General features: G+C 22.7%; 11 protein-coding genes across 11 annotated transcripts; 8 read left to right on the forward strand and 3 right to left on the reverse strand.

Moving 5' to 3' along the window:
* Positions 1-256: 256 nt before the first annotated feature.
* On the forward strand, positions 257-630 carry DDB_G0272228 (hssA/2C/7E family protein; the record flags this gene model as incomplete). The annotated part of the gene is made up of 2 exons (XM_640209.1): positions 257-269; positions 380-630. The coding sequence occupies 2 exons, from the start codon at positions 257-259 to the stop codon at positions 628-630; spliced, it is 264 nt and encodes an 87-aa protein (XP_645301.1).
* Positions 631-760: 130 nt separating this feature from the next.
* DDB_G0272230 (hypothetical protein) lies at positions 761-1435 on the reverse strand (the record flags this gene model as incomplete). The annotated part of the gene is made up of 1 exon (XM_640210.1): positions 761-1435. One exon carries the CDS (start codon positions 1433-1435, stop codon positions 761-763), a length of 675 nt encoding a protein of 224 aa, XP_645302.1.
* A 757-nt stretch (positions 1436-2192) lies between these two features.
* Positions 2193-2681, reverse strand: DDB_G0272232 (hypothetical protein; the record flags this gene model as incomplete). Its single annotated transcript, XM_640211.2, has 2 exons — positions 2193-2218; positions 2369-2681. The coding sequence occupies 2 exons, from the start codon at positions 2679-2681 to the stop codon at positions 2193-2195; spliced, it is 339 nt and encodes a 112-aa protein (XP_645303.2).
* A 308-nt stretch (positions 2682-2989) lies between these two features.
* Positions 2990-4353, forward strand: pex2 (RING zinc finger-containing protein; the record flags this gene model as incomplete). Its single annotated transcript, XM_640212.1, has 2 exons — positions 2990-3406; positions 3499-4353. 2 exons carry the CDS (start codon positions 2990-2992, stop codon positions 4351-4353), a joined length of 1272 nt encoding a protein of 423 aa, XP_645304.1.
* A 211-nt stretch (positions 4354-4564) lies between these two features.
* aspS2 (aspartyl-tRNA synthetase) lies at positions 4565-6340 on the forward strand (the record flags this gene model as incomplete). Its single annotated transcript, XM_640213.1, has 2 exons — positions 4565-4596; positions 4663-6340. 2 exons carry the CDS (start codon positions 4565-4567, stop codon positions 6338-6340), a joined length of 1710 nt encoding a protein of 569 aa, XP_645305.1.
* Positions 6341-6722: 382 nt separating this feature from the next.
* aspS1 (aspartyl-tRNA synthetase) lies at positions 6723-8531 on the forward strand (the record flags this gene model as incomplete). The annotated part of the gene is made up of 2 exons (XM_640214.1): positions 6723-6769; positions 6848-8531. 2 exons carry the CDS (start codon positions 6723-6725, stop codon positions 8529-8531), a joined length of 1731 nt encoding a protein of 576 aa, XP_645306.1.
* A 418-nt stretch (positions 8532-8949) lies between these two features.
* Positions 8950-9246, forward strand: DDB_G0272238 (hypothetical protein; the record flags this gene model as incomplete). The annotated part of the gene is made up of 2 exons (XM_640215.1): positions 8950-9136; positions 9224-9246. 2 exons carry the CDS (start codon positions 8950-8952, stop codon positions 9244-9246), a joined length of 210 nt encoding a protein of 69 aa, XP_645307.1.
* A 1255-nt stretch (positions 9247-10501) lies between these two features.
* Positions 10502-12007, forward strand: fscD (G-protein-coupled receptor family protein; the record flags this gene model as incomplete). The annotated part of the gene is made up of 2 exons (XM_640216.1): positions 10502-10707; positions 10891-12007. 2 exons carry the CDS (start codon positions 10502-10504, stop codon positions 12005-12007), a joined length of 1323 nt encoding a protein of 440 aa, XP_645308.1.
* Positions 12008-12490: 483 nt separating this feature from the next.
* fscE (G-protein-coupled receptor family protein) lies at positions 12491-14025 on the forward strand (the record flags this gene model as incomplete). The annotated part of the gene is made up of 2 exons (XM_640217.1): positions 12491-12708; positions 12912-14025. 2 exons carry the CDS (start codon positions 12491-12493, stop codon positions 14023-14025), a joined length of 1332 nt encoding a protein of 443 aa, XP_645309.1.
* A 204-nt stretch (positions 14026-14229) lies between these two features.
* cupI (ricin B lectin domain-containing protein) lies at positions 14230-16305 on the reverse strand (the record flags this gene model as incomplete). Its single annotated transcript, XM_640218.1, has 1 exon — positions 14230-16305. One exon carries the CDS (start codon positions 16303-16305, stop codon positions 14230-14232), a length of 2076 nt encoding a protein of 691 aa, XP_645310.1.
* A 1090-nt stretch (positions 16306-17395) lies between these two features.
* Positions 17396-20569, forward strand: DDB_G0272470 (hypothetical protein; the record flags this gene model as incomplete). Its single annotated transcript, XM_640219.1, has 3 exons — positions 17396-17710; positions 17787-18032; positions 18122-20569. 3 exons carry the CDS (start codon positions 17396-17398, stop codon positions 20567-20569), a joined length of 3009 nt encoding a protein of 1002 aa, XP_645311.1.
* Positions 20570-20934: the final 365 nt, after the last annotated feature.

The raw sequence follows: 20934 nt of genomic DNA on the forward strand, positions 1-20934 counted from the left end.
AAAAAAATAAAAAAAAAAATAAAAAAACATTTTTTGTTTTCATTGTATTCATTTAAAGAAAATGAAAATCAATGTCAATTTAATATTTTATTTTAAAATAAATAAATCAACCAATTTAATTTACTATATATTTTTCAAAAAAATTAAAAAAATAAAATAAAATTCATTTTAATAATTATTAAAACAAAATAAATAAATAAATAAATAAATAAATAAATAAATAAATAAATAAATAAATAAATAAATAAATAAATAAATGGCAATTTTTAGTAAATATTTTATTTTCTTTATTTATTTATTTTTTAGAAATTTTATATTATTTTAAATATATATAACTTTATTATTTATTAACAAACTACAATTATTTATTATTTAATAGAATCAATTTCATCTATTTCAAATTCAACAGTCTCAATAGGAAGTACAATTGGTGCCTCAAACCAAACTGGATCAAATATCAATGACAATTCAATTGCATGTTTTGATGGTGGTTTACGTGGTAATGGCGGCTTTAATGGTGGATGGGGTGGTATTGGTGGTTTTAATGGTGGCTGTGGTGGTTCAAATGCCAATATCATAAACCTTGATATTGATATTGGTCGTCGTCATCATCGTCGTCATTGTTGTTAATTTTTTTTTTTTCAAAATAATAAATACTCAAATAAATAAACAAGAAAAATAAATAATAATAATAATAACAGTTTTTTTTTTTTTTTTTTTTTTTTTTTTTTTGGATCACTAATTGTTTTTTAAAATTAACCTAATGGAATTCATTATTATTATTTATTTTCCAACGTTTATTTATTAAATTACAATCAAATGTTGGTTTACCTAATTGTAAATTTACATTATTATGAGCATTACATAACCAAAGTGCGAAATCATTTTGAGAATCTAATATTGGTGGTGTCTCTTTCATTATTTCTCTAAAATCTTTAGCACAAACCTTACATGGATAAACTTTTGAAAAACTTTGTAAAAATTCTTTAATATCTTGTTTCTTTTTTTCACTTGGTTTCTCTGGATAATAAGCTGCAATTGTATGTAATAATGTCCAACCACTATTACCTAATTCAATTGTTGTTGGTGGTGATGGCATTGGTTCCCAATATTTAGAATCTTCATTATTTTTATTATCATTATTATTATTACCATTACCATTATTATTATTATTATTATTATTATTATTATTATTATTATTAATTGAAATCATTTGAAACATCTGATTCTTTTTTTCAGTTACGCCAAGTAATTCACAAGTACCACAATCATCTTCATCTTCATTCGTTATATCTTTTGATAAGAATGATGCTTTCTTTATTGTTGTTATTTCTACATTTTTATTTTTATTTTTATTTTCATTTTCAGTTGTTGCCGGTGTTGTAATATGACTTTTTTCGTCAAGAATTTGATTTATTTTATTCCCAAAAGCCATTTTTGTTTTTTTTTTTTTTTTTTATTTTAATTTTTTTTTTTTTTGATTTGGGTTTTAAAAAATGCAAAAAAAATAAAAAAAACAAAAAAAATAAAAAATAAAAAAAATTACACGCAAATAATACATATATTTTTCGGTTATGACTTTTCAAATTTCCAAACAATTTTAAATTCTCACATTTATGAAATAATAAATTCATATTTTTTATTCTAATTATCTTTTTTTTTTTTTTTTTTTTTTTTCACTTTTTTTTTTTCCATTTTTTTTTTTTTTTTTTTTTTTTTAATTCATCTTAATATTCTATTTATAAAATAGTATAATTTTTTTTTAATTTCCAAATTAAAATTAGAAGAAATAGAATAAAAAAGTGGTATTTATAAAAAAAAAAAAAAAAAAAAATTTAAAACCATCATCCTAAGATGGGGGTGTTATTTTCGAAAAGCTATCAAAAAAAAAAGATTTTTTTGATTAATAATAATAAATTATTGATTTAGAACAATATAAAAATAAAAAATTATTTCCAATGAGATTTCAAAGTTATATTAAACAGAAAAAAAAAAAATTTTACCAGAAATAATACTTTAAAATTGATTTTTTTTTTTTATTAATTATTACAGTCATGTATTCAATCCATCCTATATATCCTTATCTTTATTTGTTTTGTATTTTTTTTTATTTTTTTATTTTTTCTTTTGTTTTTTTTTATATAATTGTTTTTTTATTTTAATATTTCGTTTATTTTAATTTATTTATATTATTAATTTCCAAACTTTTCTTTTAATTCTATAAGAGGAAAAAAAAAAAAAAAAAAAAGTTAGTTCGATGTTTGATTTATGAATAGTTTTTATCTATTTGTATGTATTATTATTATTATTATTATTATTATTATTATTATTATTATTATTATTATTATTATTATTATTTAAAATTTACCTTGTTTTAATAATTCTTGTTCTCTAACTCTTTGTTGATGTATAGATAAAGTGAAGATTTCTCTCTTAACAATATAATCATTGAAATCATATGATTTGTACATAAGGGTACCTAAAGCGACAGCCCATAAGGCGTGAACATGTGGGTTACTTCCCATTGGTCTTTTATAAAATCCATTGGTAATAACACCACATGAAATACCTAAACCAACACCCATTATAACTCTTTTTGTTCTTGAAATCTTTTTGAATGGATTCGTTTCATTTGAAATATAATTTTCTGTATTTGTTGGTCTAATAATTTCTTGTGTCATTTTCTTTTTTTTTTTTTATCTATATTAAAAAAGCGTCAATGATTTTTGATTGAAAAAAAAAAAAAAAAAAAAAAAAAAATGAAAAAAAAAAAAAAATTTTAAAAAAAAAAAAAATTAAATAAAAAAATGAAAATAAAAAAAACAAAAAAAAAAAATAAAAATTATAACAGAGAGAAAAACTTTTTTTATTTAATTTTCATTTTCATTTATAAAATAAAAATAATATATAAATAAAGAGGAATTTAAGTTTTACCTCTTTTAAATAATCTTGTAAATACATTAAACTTATAAAAAAAAAAATAAAAAAAATGGTGGATAACTATAATAATAATAATATATTACCAACAAATACATCTACAACTACAACTACAAATACGACAATAACACCTACACCACCACTACCACCACCACCTCCAATTTCAAATATATTAGATAATAATAATAACAATAATTTAATAAAAAATGATATAAAGAATGATAAAGTTGCAGTATCGAATTCAAATGTTAGACCATCATCTTCATCAGTTTCATATGAAAATTCAGATTGGAATAAGGTATATAATAGTGAAAGAGAGAAATTACATGAAGTTAATAAACAAATTTTAAATATAAAAAGACCATCAACTAGTATAGTTAGAGTTAGTCAATTAGATTCTGCAAGATTAGATGAAGAAATTTTAGATTTATTAAGATCTCAATTTATGAAAATATTTACATTTTTTAAAGTAATTTTTATATCAAAATATATTTACATACATATATATATACAAAATATATTAATATTAATAATATTTATTATTTATTATTTATTACTTAGCCAAACTTTATACATAATTTTCAACCAGAAATTAATTTAGTATTAAAATCAGTTATATATAAATTATCAATATTTAATTTAGGTACAACGTATGGTAACCAGTTACAAAATTTGACATATAGGAATGAAAAAGCATTCGACCCAATTAGAGGTTCTGATCAATTGAATAAATTAACAATGAGACAGAAATGGTTGTCGGGTTTGATTAATATTGGTGGTGAATGGTTATGGACTAGAATCAATCGATATTTGATTAACAACAATTGGAGTGAGCATCCACCTAATGATATAAGAAAAAAGTTTTGGAACTTTTTAAATTTTGCAGAGAGTGCTTATAAAGCTTTGGCATTATTGAATTTCTTGACATTCCTATTCAATGGGAAATATGTAACATTAGTAAACCGTATACTACATATGAGATTAGTGTATGCCCATCCAACATTGTCTAGAAACATTTCATTCGAATATATGAATAGATTATTGGTTTGGCATGGTTTCACTGAATTCATATTATTCATTATGCCATTAATCAATATAGATCGTATAAAATCATTTTTATATCGTTTATTAGTTAAAACTTCTTTTGGTAATAGTAGTGGTAATAATAATAATACAGCTTCAAATCCATTACAACAATTACAAAAACAACAATTATTAATTCAACAACAACAAATGGCTTTAGCAAAATGTCCAATTTGTATGAATGATCCAATTAGTATGCCTTATTCAGCTGATTGTGGTCATCTTTTTTGCTATTATTGTATTAAAACTTCTTGTATGATTGATTCCTCTTTTACTTGTCCACGTTGTAATTCTTTAATTTCAAATATTAAAAGATTTTCAATTCAAGATTAAATTTTAAAATTTAATATAAAAGATTTAAAACATTTCAAGATTTTAAAATAAAATATAAAATAAAATAAATTTAAATTTAAAAAAAAAAAAAAAAAAAGATATTTATATTTATTTTTAAAATTAGGATATTTGGAAAAAAAAAAGAAAATTAAAAAAACACAATTTTTTTTTTTTTTTTTTTTTTTTTTTTTAATCAGATTAACCTTTAGCCATGTCTGAAGAAAATAATCATAAAGAAAAAAGGTAAATATTTGTAAATATAGTATTTATTAATTTTATTACTATTTTTTATATATTAATACCAAATAGTAAAAATGAAATTAAAAAAGAAAAAAAAAAGATTGAAAAAGAAAAAAAGATTACAGAATTAAAATCAAAAAAAAAAATAAATGAAAAAAATAATACTATAAATTATGATGATGATGACGATAATGATGATGATAATTTTAAAAATAAAAAATGGGGTGAAATAAATAATGAAAATTATAAAGAAATAATAAAAAATAGATTTGTTAAAGAATGGAGTAATATTTCAGATTTAAATGAATCATGTGTTGGAAAATATGTATTAATTAGAGCTCGAGTTTCAAATATTCGTTCATTTGGTAATAGTCTTTGTTTTTTACAATTAAGAGACGGTTTATCAAGTATTCAAGCTGTGATATCAAAAAATGATGAAAATAATTCAAAATCAATGATCCACTTTATCAATTCAACAATTACAAAAGAATCAATAATTGATATTGAAGCAATTTTAACAAATTCATCAACACCAATTGAAAGTTGTATAATTAAAAATTTAGAATTAAAAATTTATTCATTATTTTTACAATCAAAATCAAATTCATCATTACCTTTACAATTTGATGATCTTTCAAAACCAACGACATATCAAAATTATGATGATAATGGTTATACTTATGTGATTCCATTAAATAGTAGATTAAATAATAGGTGTTTAGATTTACGAACTTTTTATAATTTATCAATATTTAAAATTCAATCAGCTATATCAAATTTATTTAGGGATCAACTATTAATAAATGATTTCATTGAAATTCATTCACCAAAGATAATAAAACAATCAATTAATGAAAATTCATTTAAATTAAATTATTTCAATGAAATTGCATATTTATCAGAATCAACACAATTTTATAGACAATTAGCAATTGTATCTGATTTTAAAAGGGTGTTTGAAATTGGGCCTGTATATAGAACTGATTTAGGTCATACTCATCGTCATTTAAATGAATTTACAAGTTTAGATTTTGAAATGACATTTAAAGATCATTATCATGAAGTTTTAGATTTTTTAGATAATTTAATGATTTCAATATTTAAAATTTTAGAAACAAATTATGAAAATGAATTAAAAATTATTAATAATTATCAATTACAATTTGAAAAATTTAAATTTTCAACTAAAACACCAAGATTTACATTTAGTGAAGTGAAATTAATGTTAATTGAATTTTCTGAAAATGAAAATAATAAATTTTGTATGGAGTTATTTGATTATTTAAATGTACAAGAAGAAAGAATTTTTGGAAAAATTGTTAAAGAGAAATTTAATGTAGATTATTATATCATTGAAAAACCATCTTCTGAATATCAACCATTTTATATAATGCCAGATTCAAATAATGAAAAATTATTAAATTCATTTCATATTTATATTAATGGTGAAAAAATTGGTTCAGGTTCTCAACGTATTCATGATTGGAAATTACTTGAAAAAAGATATAAAAATTATTATATAAATCATAATAATAATAATAATAATAATAATAATAATAATAATAATAATAATAATAATAATAATAACAATAATATTGAAAATTATATTAATATTTTCAAATTTGGTTGTTCACAACATGCTGGTTGTAGTATTGGTTTAGAACGTTTGGTTATGGCTTATTTAGGTTTGGAAAATATTAGAAAAGCTAGTTTTTGCCCTCGTGATCCAACAAGATTAACTCCATAAATAATAATTTTAAAAAAAAAAAAATTAATAGGGTGTAAATTAAAATTTTAAAAACAAAATGTAAAAGAATTCTAATTATTTATTCATAAAAAAAAAAAAAAAAAAAAAAAAAAAAAAAAAAAATGTTTAAATAAACCATAATTTTAATAATTAAATAAATAAAGAAAAGATAACAAACACTGTGTAAAGTATCCAAAAATACTACATATATTCAATCCCTAACACCACAATGTTGTTTTTTTGGAAAATTCCCAACAATCAAAATTTATTTTTTTTTTATTTTTTTTATTTTTTTTTTTTTTATTTTTTTTTTTTCATTTCAATATAAATTTTTTTTTTTTTTTTTTAAATTCATTTCACTTTTACTTAAATAATTTCCAAAATGTCAGAAACTACACCAGTTCCTGTTGGCGAAGCAGGTGAAAAAAGGTAACTAAAAATTTTAATAATAAATAATAATAAAAATAATAATAATATTAATATTTTTATTTTTTCTTGTATTAAAAGTGCTACAGCATTAAAAAAAGAACAAAAGAAATTAGAAAAAGAGAAAAAGATAGCAGAAGCTAAAGCAAAGAAAGCCGCTGAGAAATCAGCAGCAAGTGGTAATAGTGGTGAACAAAAGAATGAAAAGAAACAAGAACAAGTTGAAGAGAATAATAGTAATTGGGGTGAATTACCAATGAATCAAAGTAAAGAAAAGATTACAAGAGAATGGACAGATGTATCACAATTGACAGAATCATTAGTTGGTAAATCAGTATTAATTCGTGCACGTCTTTCAACAAGTCGTTTACAAGGTGCCAATCTTTGTTTTGTACAATTAAGAGATGGTTTATATACAGTTCAAGCAGTTGTTGCCAAAGGTGGATCCAACTCGAAATCAATGGTGCAATTTGTTGGACAAGTTCCAAAGGAATCCATTGTTGACGTTCAAGCAACCGTTGTCTCAACCAGTGTACCAATTGAAAGTTGTACACAAAAATCCGTAGAATTACAAGTTTCATCATTTTTCATCGTATCAAAATCAACATTACTCCCATTACAAATTGAAGATCTCTCAAGAGCCCAACCATTATTGGATAAGCAAGAAGACGATCTCAAGCAATTGGAACAACTTTTACAAAATACCAACTTGAATGAACAAGAGAAAACCGATTTAGAAAAGAAGAAGAGTGAATGTATTAAATTTGTAAACGTATCACAAGAGAAGCGTTTGGATAACAGAGCATTGGATCTTAGAGTACCAGCCCACCAATCTATTTTCCGTCTTCAATCAGGAGTTTGTACACTCTTCCGTGAACAATTACTCGGTGAGGGTTTCATTGAAATTCATTCACCAAAGATCATTTCCGCTGCCTCTGAATCTGGTGCCTCTGTTTTCAAATTAAACTATTTCAATACCCATGCCTATTTGGCCCAATCACCACAACTTTACAAACAAATGGCAATCTGTGCCGATTTCAATAAGGTCTTTGAAATTGGTCCAGTTTTCCGTGCTGAAAACTCCAATACTCATCGTCATTTGACCGAGTTTGTTGGTCTCGATCTTGAAATGACCTTTAAGGATCATTATCATGAGGCTTTGGATACTTTGGATCGTTTAATGACCTCGATTTTCCGTGGTTTAGAGACTCGTTTCGCAAAGGAAATCGAATCTGTAAACACTCAATACCCATTCGAACCTTTCAAATTCACTTATCCATCACCACGTTTCACCTTTGATGAAGCCGCTGCTATGTTGGCCGAATTAAATGACCCAGATTACATTGTAAAAGACAATGATTTCAATACTCGTCAAGAGAAACGTTTAGGTAAAATCATCAAAGAGAAATTTGGTGTAGATTTCTTTATCGTCGATAAATTCCACGTTGAAGTTCGTCCATTCTATACCATGCCTGATCCAAATAATCCACAATGGGCAAATGCTTACGATCTCTTTATGAGAGGTGAAGAAATTTGTTCTGGTGCTCAACGTATTCATGATCCAGAATTACTCGAAAAGAGTGCTAAATCTCATGGTGTTGTTATTGAGGATATTCAAGGTTATATCGATTCCTTTAAATATGGTTGTTCACAACATGCTGGTGGTGGTGTTGGTTTAGAACGTGTAGTTATGCTTTATTTAGGTTTAGGTAATATTAGAAAAGCTAGTTTCTGTCCACGTGATCCAACAAGATTAACTCCATAAATAAATAAATAAAAAATAAATAATAAAAAAAAAAAAAACATATATAATTATTAAATTATTACTATAACAAAAAAAAAAAACAAAATTATTTTATTTTTATTATTATTATTATTTTAATCTTTTTTTCTTATTTTTTTTTTTTTTGAATTTGTTACAATAATAACACTATTAATGGTTGGAAAAATTCCCATTGTTCCCGTTAGTTATTTTGAGGAAAATCAATACCAAAGATTTTTTTTTTTCCGCGCTCACCGTTTTTTAATCAATAAAATTTATTTTTTTATTTTTTTTTTTTATTTTTAAAAAAAAAAAAAGAAACCAGGCTGAGAATTATAAAAATATTTTGGTTTTAAAGCTGATTTTTTTTTTTTTTTTAAATTCCAACACCATTTTATAAATATAATATTTTAGAAAAAAAATGAATACCAAATTTATTTTAATTTTATTGGTTTTAATTATTTCAACTATTTTTGTTAATTCACAATCTTTAAATGTTGAAGTTAATGATAATACTAAAGACGTTCAAGATTGGCATGATGCTTGTAAAGTAATCACTGATGAGCCAATGTGTTTAGCATTCATCCAACACTGTGAATGGACAAAAGGTTTGTATTTTTTTTTTTTTTAATCAATTATCTTTTTTTTATCTTAAAATAAAAACTAATTTCAATTTTTAATTTTAATTTTAATAGGTCATTGTAAAGCTTGGTTATAAATTAAATGTAGATAATAATTTATTTAATCACAAAAATTGGATTTATTGAATTCACTGTATGTATATATATTTATAATTTAAAACTGTTTTTAGTAAATTATTTTTTAAAATCTATATACTAATTTTTTTTTTTTTTTTTTTATTAAAATCATAATTTGGCTGAATAGATTTAAAATTTTAATAAATAAAAAGAAATTTTGTGATCACTTATCTTTTAAAAAAAAAAAAAAAAAAAAAAAAACATTTTTGTGTGTTATGTGTGTTAATTTATTTGTGTACACCACTAATATTTATCTAGATTAGAGTTCTTTATTAGAAACTTGTTTAATTTTAAATGAAAAAAAACTAAAAAAAAACCAAAAGCAAGAAAAAAAAAATTAAAAAAAATATTAAAAAAAAAAAAAAAAAAAATGAATAAGCACGAAAAAGATATTTTGGTCATTCCATTCCTTGTGATGCTGCAAACCATTTGGACGTGTCTTTCCAAAAAAAACATTATTATTATTTTTTTTTAAATTAATTTATTTCATCATGGTCTAAAAACCATTACTTTTCGTGCCTTTTTGTTTTTGTTTTTGGTTTTTTTTTTTTTTTTTTTTTTTTATTTTTTTTCTAAACTTTGCTCATTTGTTATTTTTTTTTTTATTATTTATTTATTTATTTTTAATTTCTAACTGTGTTAAGTAGTTTATTGTAAATTTACCCTCACCACCACCATTTTTAAATCTATTAACACAACCAATTAAAACTTTTTTTTTTTTTTAAAATTTTTTATTTTTATTTGTTGTATAATCACAACCCCACTCATTTTTTTTTTTTTTTCACATCTCAGAAAAAAATTCAAAGAGATTGAGTGGTTTTTTTCATATACTTATATATATATATTTATATTAAAAAAAACTTTTATGTCAACTCCACCCACACCAATCCCCCCCTTTTTTTCATTCAAATATTTATATTTTTATTTTTTTTATTTTAAATTTATATTTATTTTTTTATTTTTTTTTCTATTCGATTAAAAAAAAAAAATAATTGAAAAGAATTAAGATTTATTATATTATTATATAAATTTATATAAACAGTTTTTTTTTTTTTTTATTGGTAAAATTAAATATATATAATAAAAAAAATAAAAATTAACCCTTTGGTTAATAAATATTATAAAGAAGATAAAAATACAAAAAATAAAAAAACCATAAACCTTTTTTTTTATTTTTTTTTTATTGGATAATAATTTTAAAAAAAAATTTAAAGAATGTTTATTATCCTAAAATTTTTAATATCGTTTTTCCTAATTTGTAATTTTTTTAATTATAATGATCATTTTGCATCTGGTCAAACATTACCTCCTGGATTTTGTCCTTCGCCATTAATATATAGAAATTCAACTAATAGACAAAATGATATTGAAAATGGTTATCTGTTTATTGGTCAAACAAATTGTACTTCACCATGTCCAAGGTTTGTTTTTAATTTTTAATAATTTTTTAAAATAATAATAATCATTTAAATTTACTTTTTTTTTTTTTTTTTTTTTTTACATTTAATTAATTTTTTTTTTTTTACTAAATTTAATTATTTATTTACTATATATTAATTTATTTTTTAATTTATTAATTTTTTAATTTATTTAATTTTTAAAAGTTTAATATTTTCAGAAAATGAATGGCATAGAGTTTATAATATGTCATTAATAGCAGGAACAATTTCAATGTTTGCATTGATATTTTTAATTATTACATATAGTCCATTAGTAAATAAATATAATGGGTATACAAGACATACTGTTGGAATTTTATTTTTATTTTGTGGTATATTCTTAACGGTTACTACGGATGGTAGACAACTTTGGGATATTGATTTAGGATTTGAAAAATATTGTCCGGAACCTGGAAGATTTGCAAGACAATCAGATACAAAATGCTTAGTTACTGCAATTTTCTTTCAATATGGCTGTGTTACTTCAATATTATGGTGGGCTGCAATATCGGTTGATTTATGGATGACAATAAGAAAAGTGAAAATTTCAAAACTCCAATTCATAACTTATGCTGTGATTTTGAATATAATTACATTAATTTTAACATTTGCTCCAATTGCATCAAAACAATATGGATATGGTGAAGCGGCAATTGGCTGTTGGTTAATGGATTTGAAATATCAAGTTGGTTATTTTTGGGCACCTGTTGGATTTTGTTTATGTGTTGGTTGTGTTAGTATTGTATTGATTATTAGAGAGATTTACAAAGTTTCGGATGCCATTAAAAAGAAATTATTAGCAAAACATTTGAAACCATTAATGTTAATCATTTTAATGTTATCAGAATTTATTTATATGTTTATTTTCTATTCATATACAACTTCACGTAGAGGTCATTATCATGATGTCGTTGAAAAGTATATCCGATGTTTATTTATTAACGCTTCAAATCCATCAATTTGTGAGGTTGATGTATCAATTTCATCACCCGCTCATTTTTTCTTTCATTTTTGTATGAGATTAATGGGTATTGAGGGTTTGATTTTCTTTGGTTTTACAAGACAAACTAAAAGAATATGGTTAAGATCATTTTGGCTTAATAATAGTTTCATTAAGAAATTAATACCATCACTTTCCTCTATATCCAGTGATGAGAAAACTTCAAACTCAAGTCATAGAACTACTAGGGGTTGTAGGGAAACTGAATTTGGTGAATCGATCGAACAATCAAATGATCCAGAACATTTTATCGAGTTATCAGGAGTAGATTCAAAAAATTAATTTTTTTATTTTTTTTTTTTGAAAACCCAAATAAAAAAAAAAAAAAATAAAAATAAAAAAAAAATTTGAAAATATCTGAAAAATTTTCAAAAAAAAAAAAAAATCAAAATTATAAACAAATTTTTTTAAAAAACAAAACGGCACAACCTTTTGATCAATTGTAGCAAAAATATATTTAGATTTTTTTTTTTTTTTTTTTTTGAATTTTATTTATTTCAAATTAATTTAAAAATAAAAATTTTTTTTTTTTTTTTTTGTGTTAACACTAGCCCCAATTTCCTTTTAAATTTTTAAAAGGTTTTTTTTTTGAACTGAACAAAAATTTAGTGAATTATTAAAAAAAAAAAAAAAAAAAAAAAAAAAAAAATAAAAAAAAATAAAAACAAAAATATGTGATTGTAAAAAAAAAATTATTGAAAAAAAAAAAAAAAACAATTTGATTTGTAAACTGATCAAAATTTTTTTATATAATTAATTTTGACCATGATATCTCATATTAAAAAATTTATAAATTTATATACAATTGTTTTCCTTTTATATATTCTATATAGTAATGAAAATTTTTTTGTAAAAGGGCAAAAATTACCACCTGGGTTTTGTCCTTCTCCATTAATATATAGAAATACAACAGATAGACAAAGTGATATAGATATTGGCTTTCAATTTTTAGGTGAAACAAATTGTGTTCAACCATGTCCATCGTAAGTTTAAAATTAATATAAAAATAAATTTTTTTTTAAAAAAAAAAATATAAATAAATAAAAAAAAAAAAAAAAAGCAATCAATTTCTTTTTAAATTAATAGATTTAAAATATAATTAAAAATTAGTTTTTTTTTTAAAATTTTATTCTAATTAATTTTAATTTTTTTTTGTTATTGTTATTTTTTTTTTTTATAAAAATAGTTTAATTTTAACAGAAAATGAATGGAATAAAGTTTTTAATATGTCATTAGTTGCGGGAACAATTTCAATGTTTGCATTAATATTTTTAATTATTACATATAGTCCATTAGTTAATAATATTAAAGATTATACAAGACATACTGTTGGAATTTTATTTTTATTTTCTGGAATTTTAATTGCAATGACAACAGATGGTAGACAACTTTGGGATATTGATTTAGGATTTAAAAAATATTGTCCAGAACCAGGTAGATTTGCAAGACAATCAGATTCAAAATGTTTAGTTACAGCAATTTTCTTTCAATTTGGTTGTGTAACTGCATTGTTATGGTGGGCTGCAATTTCAGTTGATTTATGGATAACAATTAAAAAAATTAAAATTTCAAAGAAATTATTTATAATTTATACAATTGCAGTGAATATAGTTACCATAGTTTTAACATTTGGACCAGTTGGTTCTAAACAGTATGGTTACATTGATGCTGCAATTGGTTGTTGGTTAATGGATTTGAAATATCAAGTTGGTTATTTCTGGGCACCAGTTGGATTTTGTTTATGTGTTGGTTGTGTTAGTATAGTTTTAATTCTTAAAGAGATTTACAATGTTTCAGATGCCGTTAAAAAGAAATTATTAGCAAAACATTTGAAACCATTAATGTTAATCATTTTAATGTTGACAGAATTTATTTATATGTTTATTTTCTATTCATATACAACTTCAAAAAAAAATCATTATCATGATATTATTGAAGAGTATGTTGTATGTTTATTTGTTCACGCGGCAAATCCGTCCGTTTGTAAAATTGGTTCAACAATATCACCATCAGCTCACTTCTTTTTCCATTTATGTATTAGATTAATGGGTTTAGAAGTTTTAATTTTCTATGGATTTACAAGACAAACAAGAAAAATTTGGATGAGATCATTTTGGTTTAATAATAGTTTTATTAAAAGATTCTTACCATCTATTTCCTCATCAAATGACTCAAAATCATCAAATAATAAAACAAGCGGTCGTGTAACTGGTGGTTTTGGTGAATCATCTGAGCAATCAAATGAACCTGAACAATCAATTGAATTATCAGGTATTGATGATTCTAAACATGATCCATAAAAAAAAAAAAAAAAAAAAAAAAAAAAAAAAAAAAAAAAAAAAAAAAAAAAAAAATATTTACAAGAATATTTGGAGTTATATGTATTTTCATTATTTTAAAATAAAAATAAATAAATTAATAATATTTTTTATGGACATATTTTATTTACAAGAAGAAAAGATTTATTTAATTTTTTTTTTTTTTTTTTTTTTTTTTTTTTTAAATTAATTTTCAAAAATTGGGATATTAATTGAACCAGTAAAACTATGGGCAAATGAACCTTGAAGACAATTTGGAGTACCTAAATAATAACCATCAGCACAAGAACTACTAAGTACAGAAACATCAGCACCTCTCATTACAAAGATATCAACACGAACTGATATAGATGCAACCCAACTATTAGTATTATCATAAATGGTTATTTGATAATAACTATTTTCAATGGCAGTATTATCAAATTCAGTTGTAAAATTCGATGAATGAGTTGGGACATCATAATTGTAGATTTGAGTTGGACTAAATTGAATTTTAAAATTTAAAGCTGTTGAAGTATTATTTGAAATTGTTGGAGCACCTGAACCAATATTATCATTGAGTAAAGACATACAAAAATTCCAACCATTGGCTGATAAGAAAAATTCTTGTTCTGAAACACCATTACCCCAAATCAATGACATTAAAGAATCGTCTGGATAAACTTTTGTAGTTTCATTATCGGCAATGAAATAGGTAATATTACTATCATTTGGATCAGTCCATAGACATGATGATGGAATATCATCTGGCAATCCGACATTACCATTATTAGCAAGATCATAACGATAGATTTGATATTTTGATGGCATTAAAATTTGAAGTAGTGAAATTTCATAACCTGGTACAGCGGCTGAAATTAAGTCACCAGTCATTGACGATTGCCAAGCAAGTGAGTTTGGGCCACTTAACGTTTCAATTAAACCATGAGTTGTTACCATCATTCCCCAATCTTGAAGTAACATTGTTTCCATATTGGATACGTTGGATAAAAGTGCTTCATAATTTGTACTTAGGGTATCCCATAGATTAGATAATGCAACTTGGAATGGATCAGGTTGAATTGTACTATGACCATCGGAAGCAGCAACACCAATATTGACCGCTGTCTGTAATACATTTCCAAGAATAGGGCCAACACCTGGTAATGCCTCTAAAATTGAATACATCATACCACTAAATACTTGAATTACAGAACCCATTGCATTAATATCTGAACCTATTTCCAATTGGCAAAGTGTTGCTAATTGATTTAATCTTGCAGAGTTATCAGCAAATAATTCGTTATGGAACGATTCATAATTGCCAATTAAATTGATAATTTCTTGAGCATAATTGAATTCTGTAGATAATTGATCTCTAACAAAATCAAACTCTTCATGAGATAAATAACTTGGATAACTCATTGCTGACATTTGCGATTGGAAAAATGGTAATGACACTGAAAGATTTGTATACTGACTTCTAATATCATCAACATTGCTAAGATATTGACTAATTTCAATGAATGCTGTATTTTGATCTCCAGGGAATGTAGGGAATGCTTGTGGAGGACTTGTTAAAATGGTATTCAATGGATATGAAGGTACCAAATCCCATTGAAAGCAAAGGTTATTATTATCAATTGGCTGATCAATAACCAATTCAGTGCCATTCGTTGGAGTGATTGGTTCATTGAATGCTCCTTTTATTCCTAGACATGTATTTGGGTAATTTGAATTTTCAATTTGTCCGGTACTTGAATTGTAGGTCCAAATTTGACTTGTATAATTATTCCAACCATTGGCAATTGCTAAATTGGTACCATCATTATTGTAATCCATCACATAGTTACCAGCTAAAAGAGATACTAAATGACCATCCTTTGATATTTGCCAAAGTTGACTTGGATCATTTTCATCGATTTGCCATAGAATACATTGAGTACCCGGTTGTGTATATCTACCAGAAACTCCACAACATAGTGGATTACCATTTGCGTCCATTTGTCTACATTGAAGGAATATCCAACTTTTTAATGGTGTAATAGATTTCAATGGTGGTAAATCAGTTGGTAGTGAACGAATTGATTTCTTTTTAGTTTCTTTTTTAGCTTGTTGTGGTTTTTCTTTTAAATAACAATTTGATATTTCATTTGAAATTTTGTTAATTAATTCATTGGACATTTTAATTTCATTACTTTTTTTGAAAGACTGTTGTGGTTTTTCTTTTAAATAACATTCTGATATTTCAGTTGAAATTTGTTTATTTAATTTGTTTGACATCTTTATTATTTTTTTAAATGTTTATTTTATTAATTGTTTTATTTTTTTTTATTTTATTTTTAGAAATTTGAATTTGATATCAAATCTATTTATACTTTTTTTTTTTTTTTTTGTGAAAATAAAAAAAATTAAAATAAAATAAAAATAAAACTATTTAAAAATAAATAATGCGATTAAATAAAGGTGTACCATTTTGAGTAAGAAAATCGACTTTATTTATTTGAAAATAAATTTTGTTTAAAGTGTTCCAAATTAATTAACCTTTCAAAACACCAAAATGTGCACTTTTTGAAAAAAAAAAAAAAAAAAAAAAAATAAAAAAAAAAAGATTTTTTAAAAAACCATTTTCAATGGATTTTTTTTTTTTTTTTAAAAGATCGATTTATTTTAAATTAAATTAAATTTAATTTTTAATTTTTTTTTACACAAAGCAAAGACACATTTGCATATTTTGGTACTCCCAGCATTATCAAAAATCACCACTTCTTAAATACAATTAACAATATTTTTTATAATAAAAAATAATTTAATAATTATATTTTTAAAAGAAAAAATAAATCATATTAAATTAATACCGGGTTGCTTTTTTTAAAAATTTTTATTTTATTTTTGTTTTAAAAAATTAATTAGCAACAAAACTAATTTTCCATGAAAATTTTTTAAGAGTAGATTTTTAATTTTTATTTTTATTTTTTTGTTAATTATTATATTCAGTGAATGAAATAAATAATTTGCTATTTTAAAGAAATTAAAAAATTATAAAAATATTTAAATAAAAAATTAATATTAATTTGAAAATGTTGCAATTGTTTATTTAATTAAGTTACTATTTTTTTATTTTTTTTTTTTATATATTTTATTTTTATTTTTAATTTGGATATTTAAAAAATTAAAAATAATTTTTGAACTTCAATTTGGTATTTTATTGTTTAAAAAAAAAATAAAAAAAAATAAAAAAAAAAATAAAAATTTGACAAAGGAAATATTTTTTTTTTCATTTTTTTTTTTTTTTTATTTTTTATTTTTTTTTTTTTTCTTTTATTAATTTTTCATTAATTTTTTAATACTGCACGTGTTATCATTTTTGATGATGAATGTAGAAAATAATTATACACCTCAAAATTCTGAAACAAGACCAAATTCTAAAAGATCACATAAACAATCAATTCCAAAATTCAATCATGAAAATAATAGTCAAAGAAAAAATGTCATAAACAACAACAATAATAATAATAATAATAATAATAATAATATTAATAATTCATCAAATTATGCAAATTTTAATAATATAATGAATGTAAATACTAATGCAAAAGGTGGACCATGTGTAATTGGTGTAATTGGTGATTCATCAAAAGGAAAATCATTATTTTTAAATAAAATGGCAGAGAAAGCTGTATTTCATGTGAGTACTCATAATTCAAAGAGAGATAGAGAGAACTATATTAAAGAGTTAGTTACTAATAATAATAATAATAAAGGATATCAAAATTGAATTTAATAAACATACAGCAGATGAAACAGTGAAATTCGAAATTTATAATGATGTCGAAAAGGATAATGTATATATTAACCTAAGCTCTTTTCAAGATACCACATTATTTATTGACCTTTGGGATTCAATTCAAAATATGACACCATTTGAAATTGAAAAATGGTTAGAAGATGGAGAATTCATTTTTTTAAAATCTTTATTATTCATGTTTCATATTTGTAATATCATATTTGTAAGTATTTTTTTTTTTTTATAAATATTTATATATACAATTAAATATTAACAACTTTTTTTTTATTTTTATTTTTATTTTTATTTTAGCTTGTTTTTGAAAATTTAACAATTAAATTAGAATATTTTACAATTTTTAAGATATTAAAACATGTTAAACAAACGATATCACCATCAATTCAAAATCTTTTAATGACTCAATTCAATTTACCGCCACCTTATTCATTCATTACACCTGGTAAATGTATACCGATTTTACAGATATTCCTATTAAAAGATTTAAATGAAAATTATCAACGTGATAGTCACTTAAAATTAGAAGAATCCTTAAAGAAACAAATTTTATTACTTTTAAGAAATTATGGTTTATTTACAAGTGTTTCAAATTATTTAGGTACAAATAAAAAAGAAACTACTACCACCACCACCACCACTAATTCAATGGTACCAATAAATATAAATACTCAACAACAACAACAACAACAACAACAACAACAACAACAACAACAACAACAACAACAACAACAACAACAACAACAACAACAACAACAACAACAACAACAACAAATTCCACCAGGTCCAACAACAGTGGTACAGCAGCAACAACAACCACTATTTTTAATTGAATTAAATAGACCATTGGTTAGATTATTAAGATTGTATCAAATATCTAGTAATACAATTCAAACATTGTTTAATCAAGATTTAAATACATTAGCATTTCCAAAACAGTTTAGATATTATTCACAATTAGTTTCAACCTATGAAGCTAATCACCATAATATTCCATTAGCATGTATAAATAGTTTTAAAACTTTATTAGTAAATTCGAAATTAAAATTATTTGATTATCAACAATGGGAACTAATAATTTCAAATTTATCAAATCTATTTGATAGTTTATCAAGTAACTCTTCATCATCATCATCATCATCATCATCATCATCATCATCATCATCATCATCATCATCATCCAGTGGTACCACTAAAGATCATCATCAACATCATCAACATCAACAACACCACCATCAACAACAAAAAGATTTAAATGAATTAAAGAAATTTATTGATACAGATTTAACATTTTCAAAGAAACTATGTAGAATGAATAATAAACAATCAATGGAACAATATCAAGAGAATTTACCAATTTCCTATGGAACTAAAATTCATTGTAGTAGAGTTGCAAAAGCTATTAAAACCATTTGTTTCAATGCTAGTGGTCCTGCTTTGGAATTTAGTATCGACTATTTACGTATGGAATGTGACCAAATTTGGAAACGTGGTAAAAGATTATGTGAAGCTGAAAGTTTATCTGGTAGAATTTGTACTTTAAAAACTCACAATGTCCCACCTTTACCAAATAGTTGTATGCCACCTCCTCCAACCCTAGTTTTATCACCACCACCATTACAATTATTATTGTTATCAAAAGATATTGGAGGTAGTAGTAGTAATATTAACGGTATTAGTAATATTGTAAATAATAGTAGTTTATCCTCTTCTTCTTCACCTTTGTTATCATCATCATCGTCATCAATATCATCATCAACATCAACATCAAATATAATTGAAACAAGAGTACATCAATCAGGTTATAGAACTAGAGCAACATGTAATTGTGGTAAAACAACTACTTTAAGAGAGGATATATTTGAGATTGAATATGGTAATTTATTGTTTTATCAACAATCATGTTGTAAATCAATCATTAGTTTACCTGTACCAAATACTCTTGTTAGTTATTTCCCATGTAAAAGTTATGAATTTAATAGTTATGTTACACCTTATCCTTGGTTTAGTATTTTAGATTATGGTTCATTTTCAAAGCAATCAATATCATTACCATTCAATAGTGATGCTTCATCTTTCTATGTTGGTAATAATGATCAATTACAAGAATGGAATTTAAGAAAGATTTTAACCATTTTTAGTAGATCTCAACCAAATAATTCTCAAAAGAAAATTAATTCAATAAATTCAACAAATTCACCTCAAATATCAATAAATAATAATAATAATAATAATAATAATAATAATAATAATAATAATAATAATAATAATAATAATAATAATAATAATAATTTTAATAATGATTCATGTATTGGTAGATTGTCATTTGAATATCAATGTCCAACAGGTCATAGATTTATAGAGAAAAGAAAATCAAGGAAATTCTTTGTAGAATTGATTGAGGGCGCTTCAGATGTTCCAACCTTCTTTTTCCAAAAACCAATGTTGGAAGCATGTAAACACTCTGATTGTAATTATTATTCACAATTGTGTAGAGTTTATATTAATTCTCCAATAAATGATTTAGAAATTTCTGGTAGTGTGGAAATATTTCAACATGATAAACAACCATCTGATAAATGGACTTTTGCAATGGATTCTTATGTACCATTGATAAAAGATCATTTATATTCTTTAAGAACACCATTCGTTTTTGAATATCTTTCAAAACCAGTTCAATTAAAATCTCCAAATTCAAGTTGTTTCATTTTAAATATTAAAATTAAATCTCAATTAGTAAAATAATAAAATAAATAAAATAAAGTAAAATTAAATTTTAATCATCATTAAAAAAAAAAAAAAAAAAGTGGATTTTCCCAAACAATAAAATAAAATAAAATAGAATAAAATAAAATAAAATATAATAAAAAGGATGATCATTTCAAATAAAAGAGATGATCATCTTTATAACTTATTTTAACAAATTTGTTATTTGAAAAAATTTTTATTTTTTTATTTTTTTTTTTTTTTCATTTTTATTTTTATTTTTATTTTTTTGGTCACAGCAAAAAAAAAAAAAAAAAAAAAAAAAGCTTAGCAAAAATATCTTTTTCTTCAAACTTTTTTTATTTTTTTTTTTAAAAGTATATATTTTTATTTTTATTTTTATT

The sequence above is a fragment of the Dictyostelium discoideum genome, assembly GCF_000004695.1.
Source record: "Dictyostelium discoideum AX4 chromosome 2 chromosome, whole genome shotgun sequence".
Lineage (NCBI taxonomy): Eukaryota > Evosea > Eumycetozoa > Dictyosteliales > Dictyosteliaceae > Dictyostelium > Dictyostelium discoideum.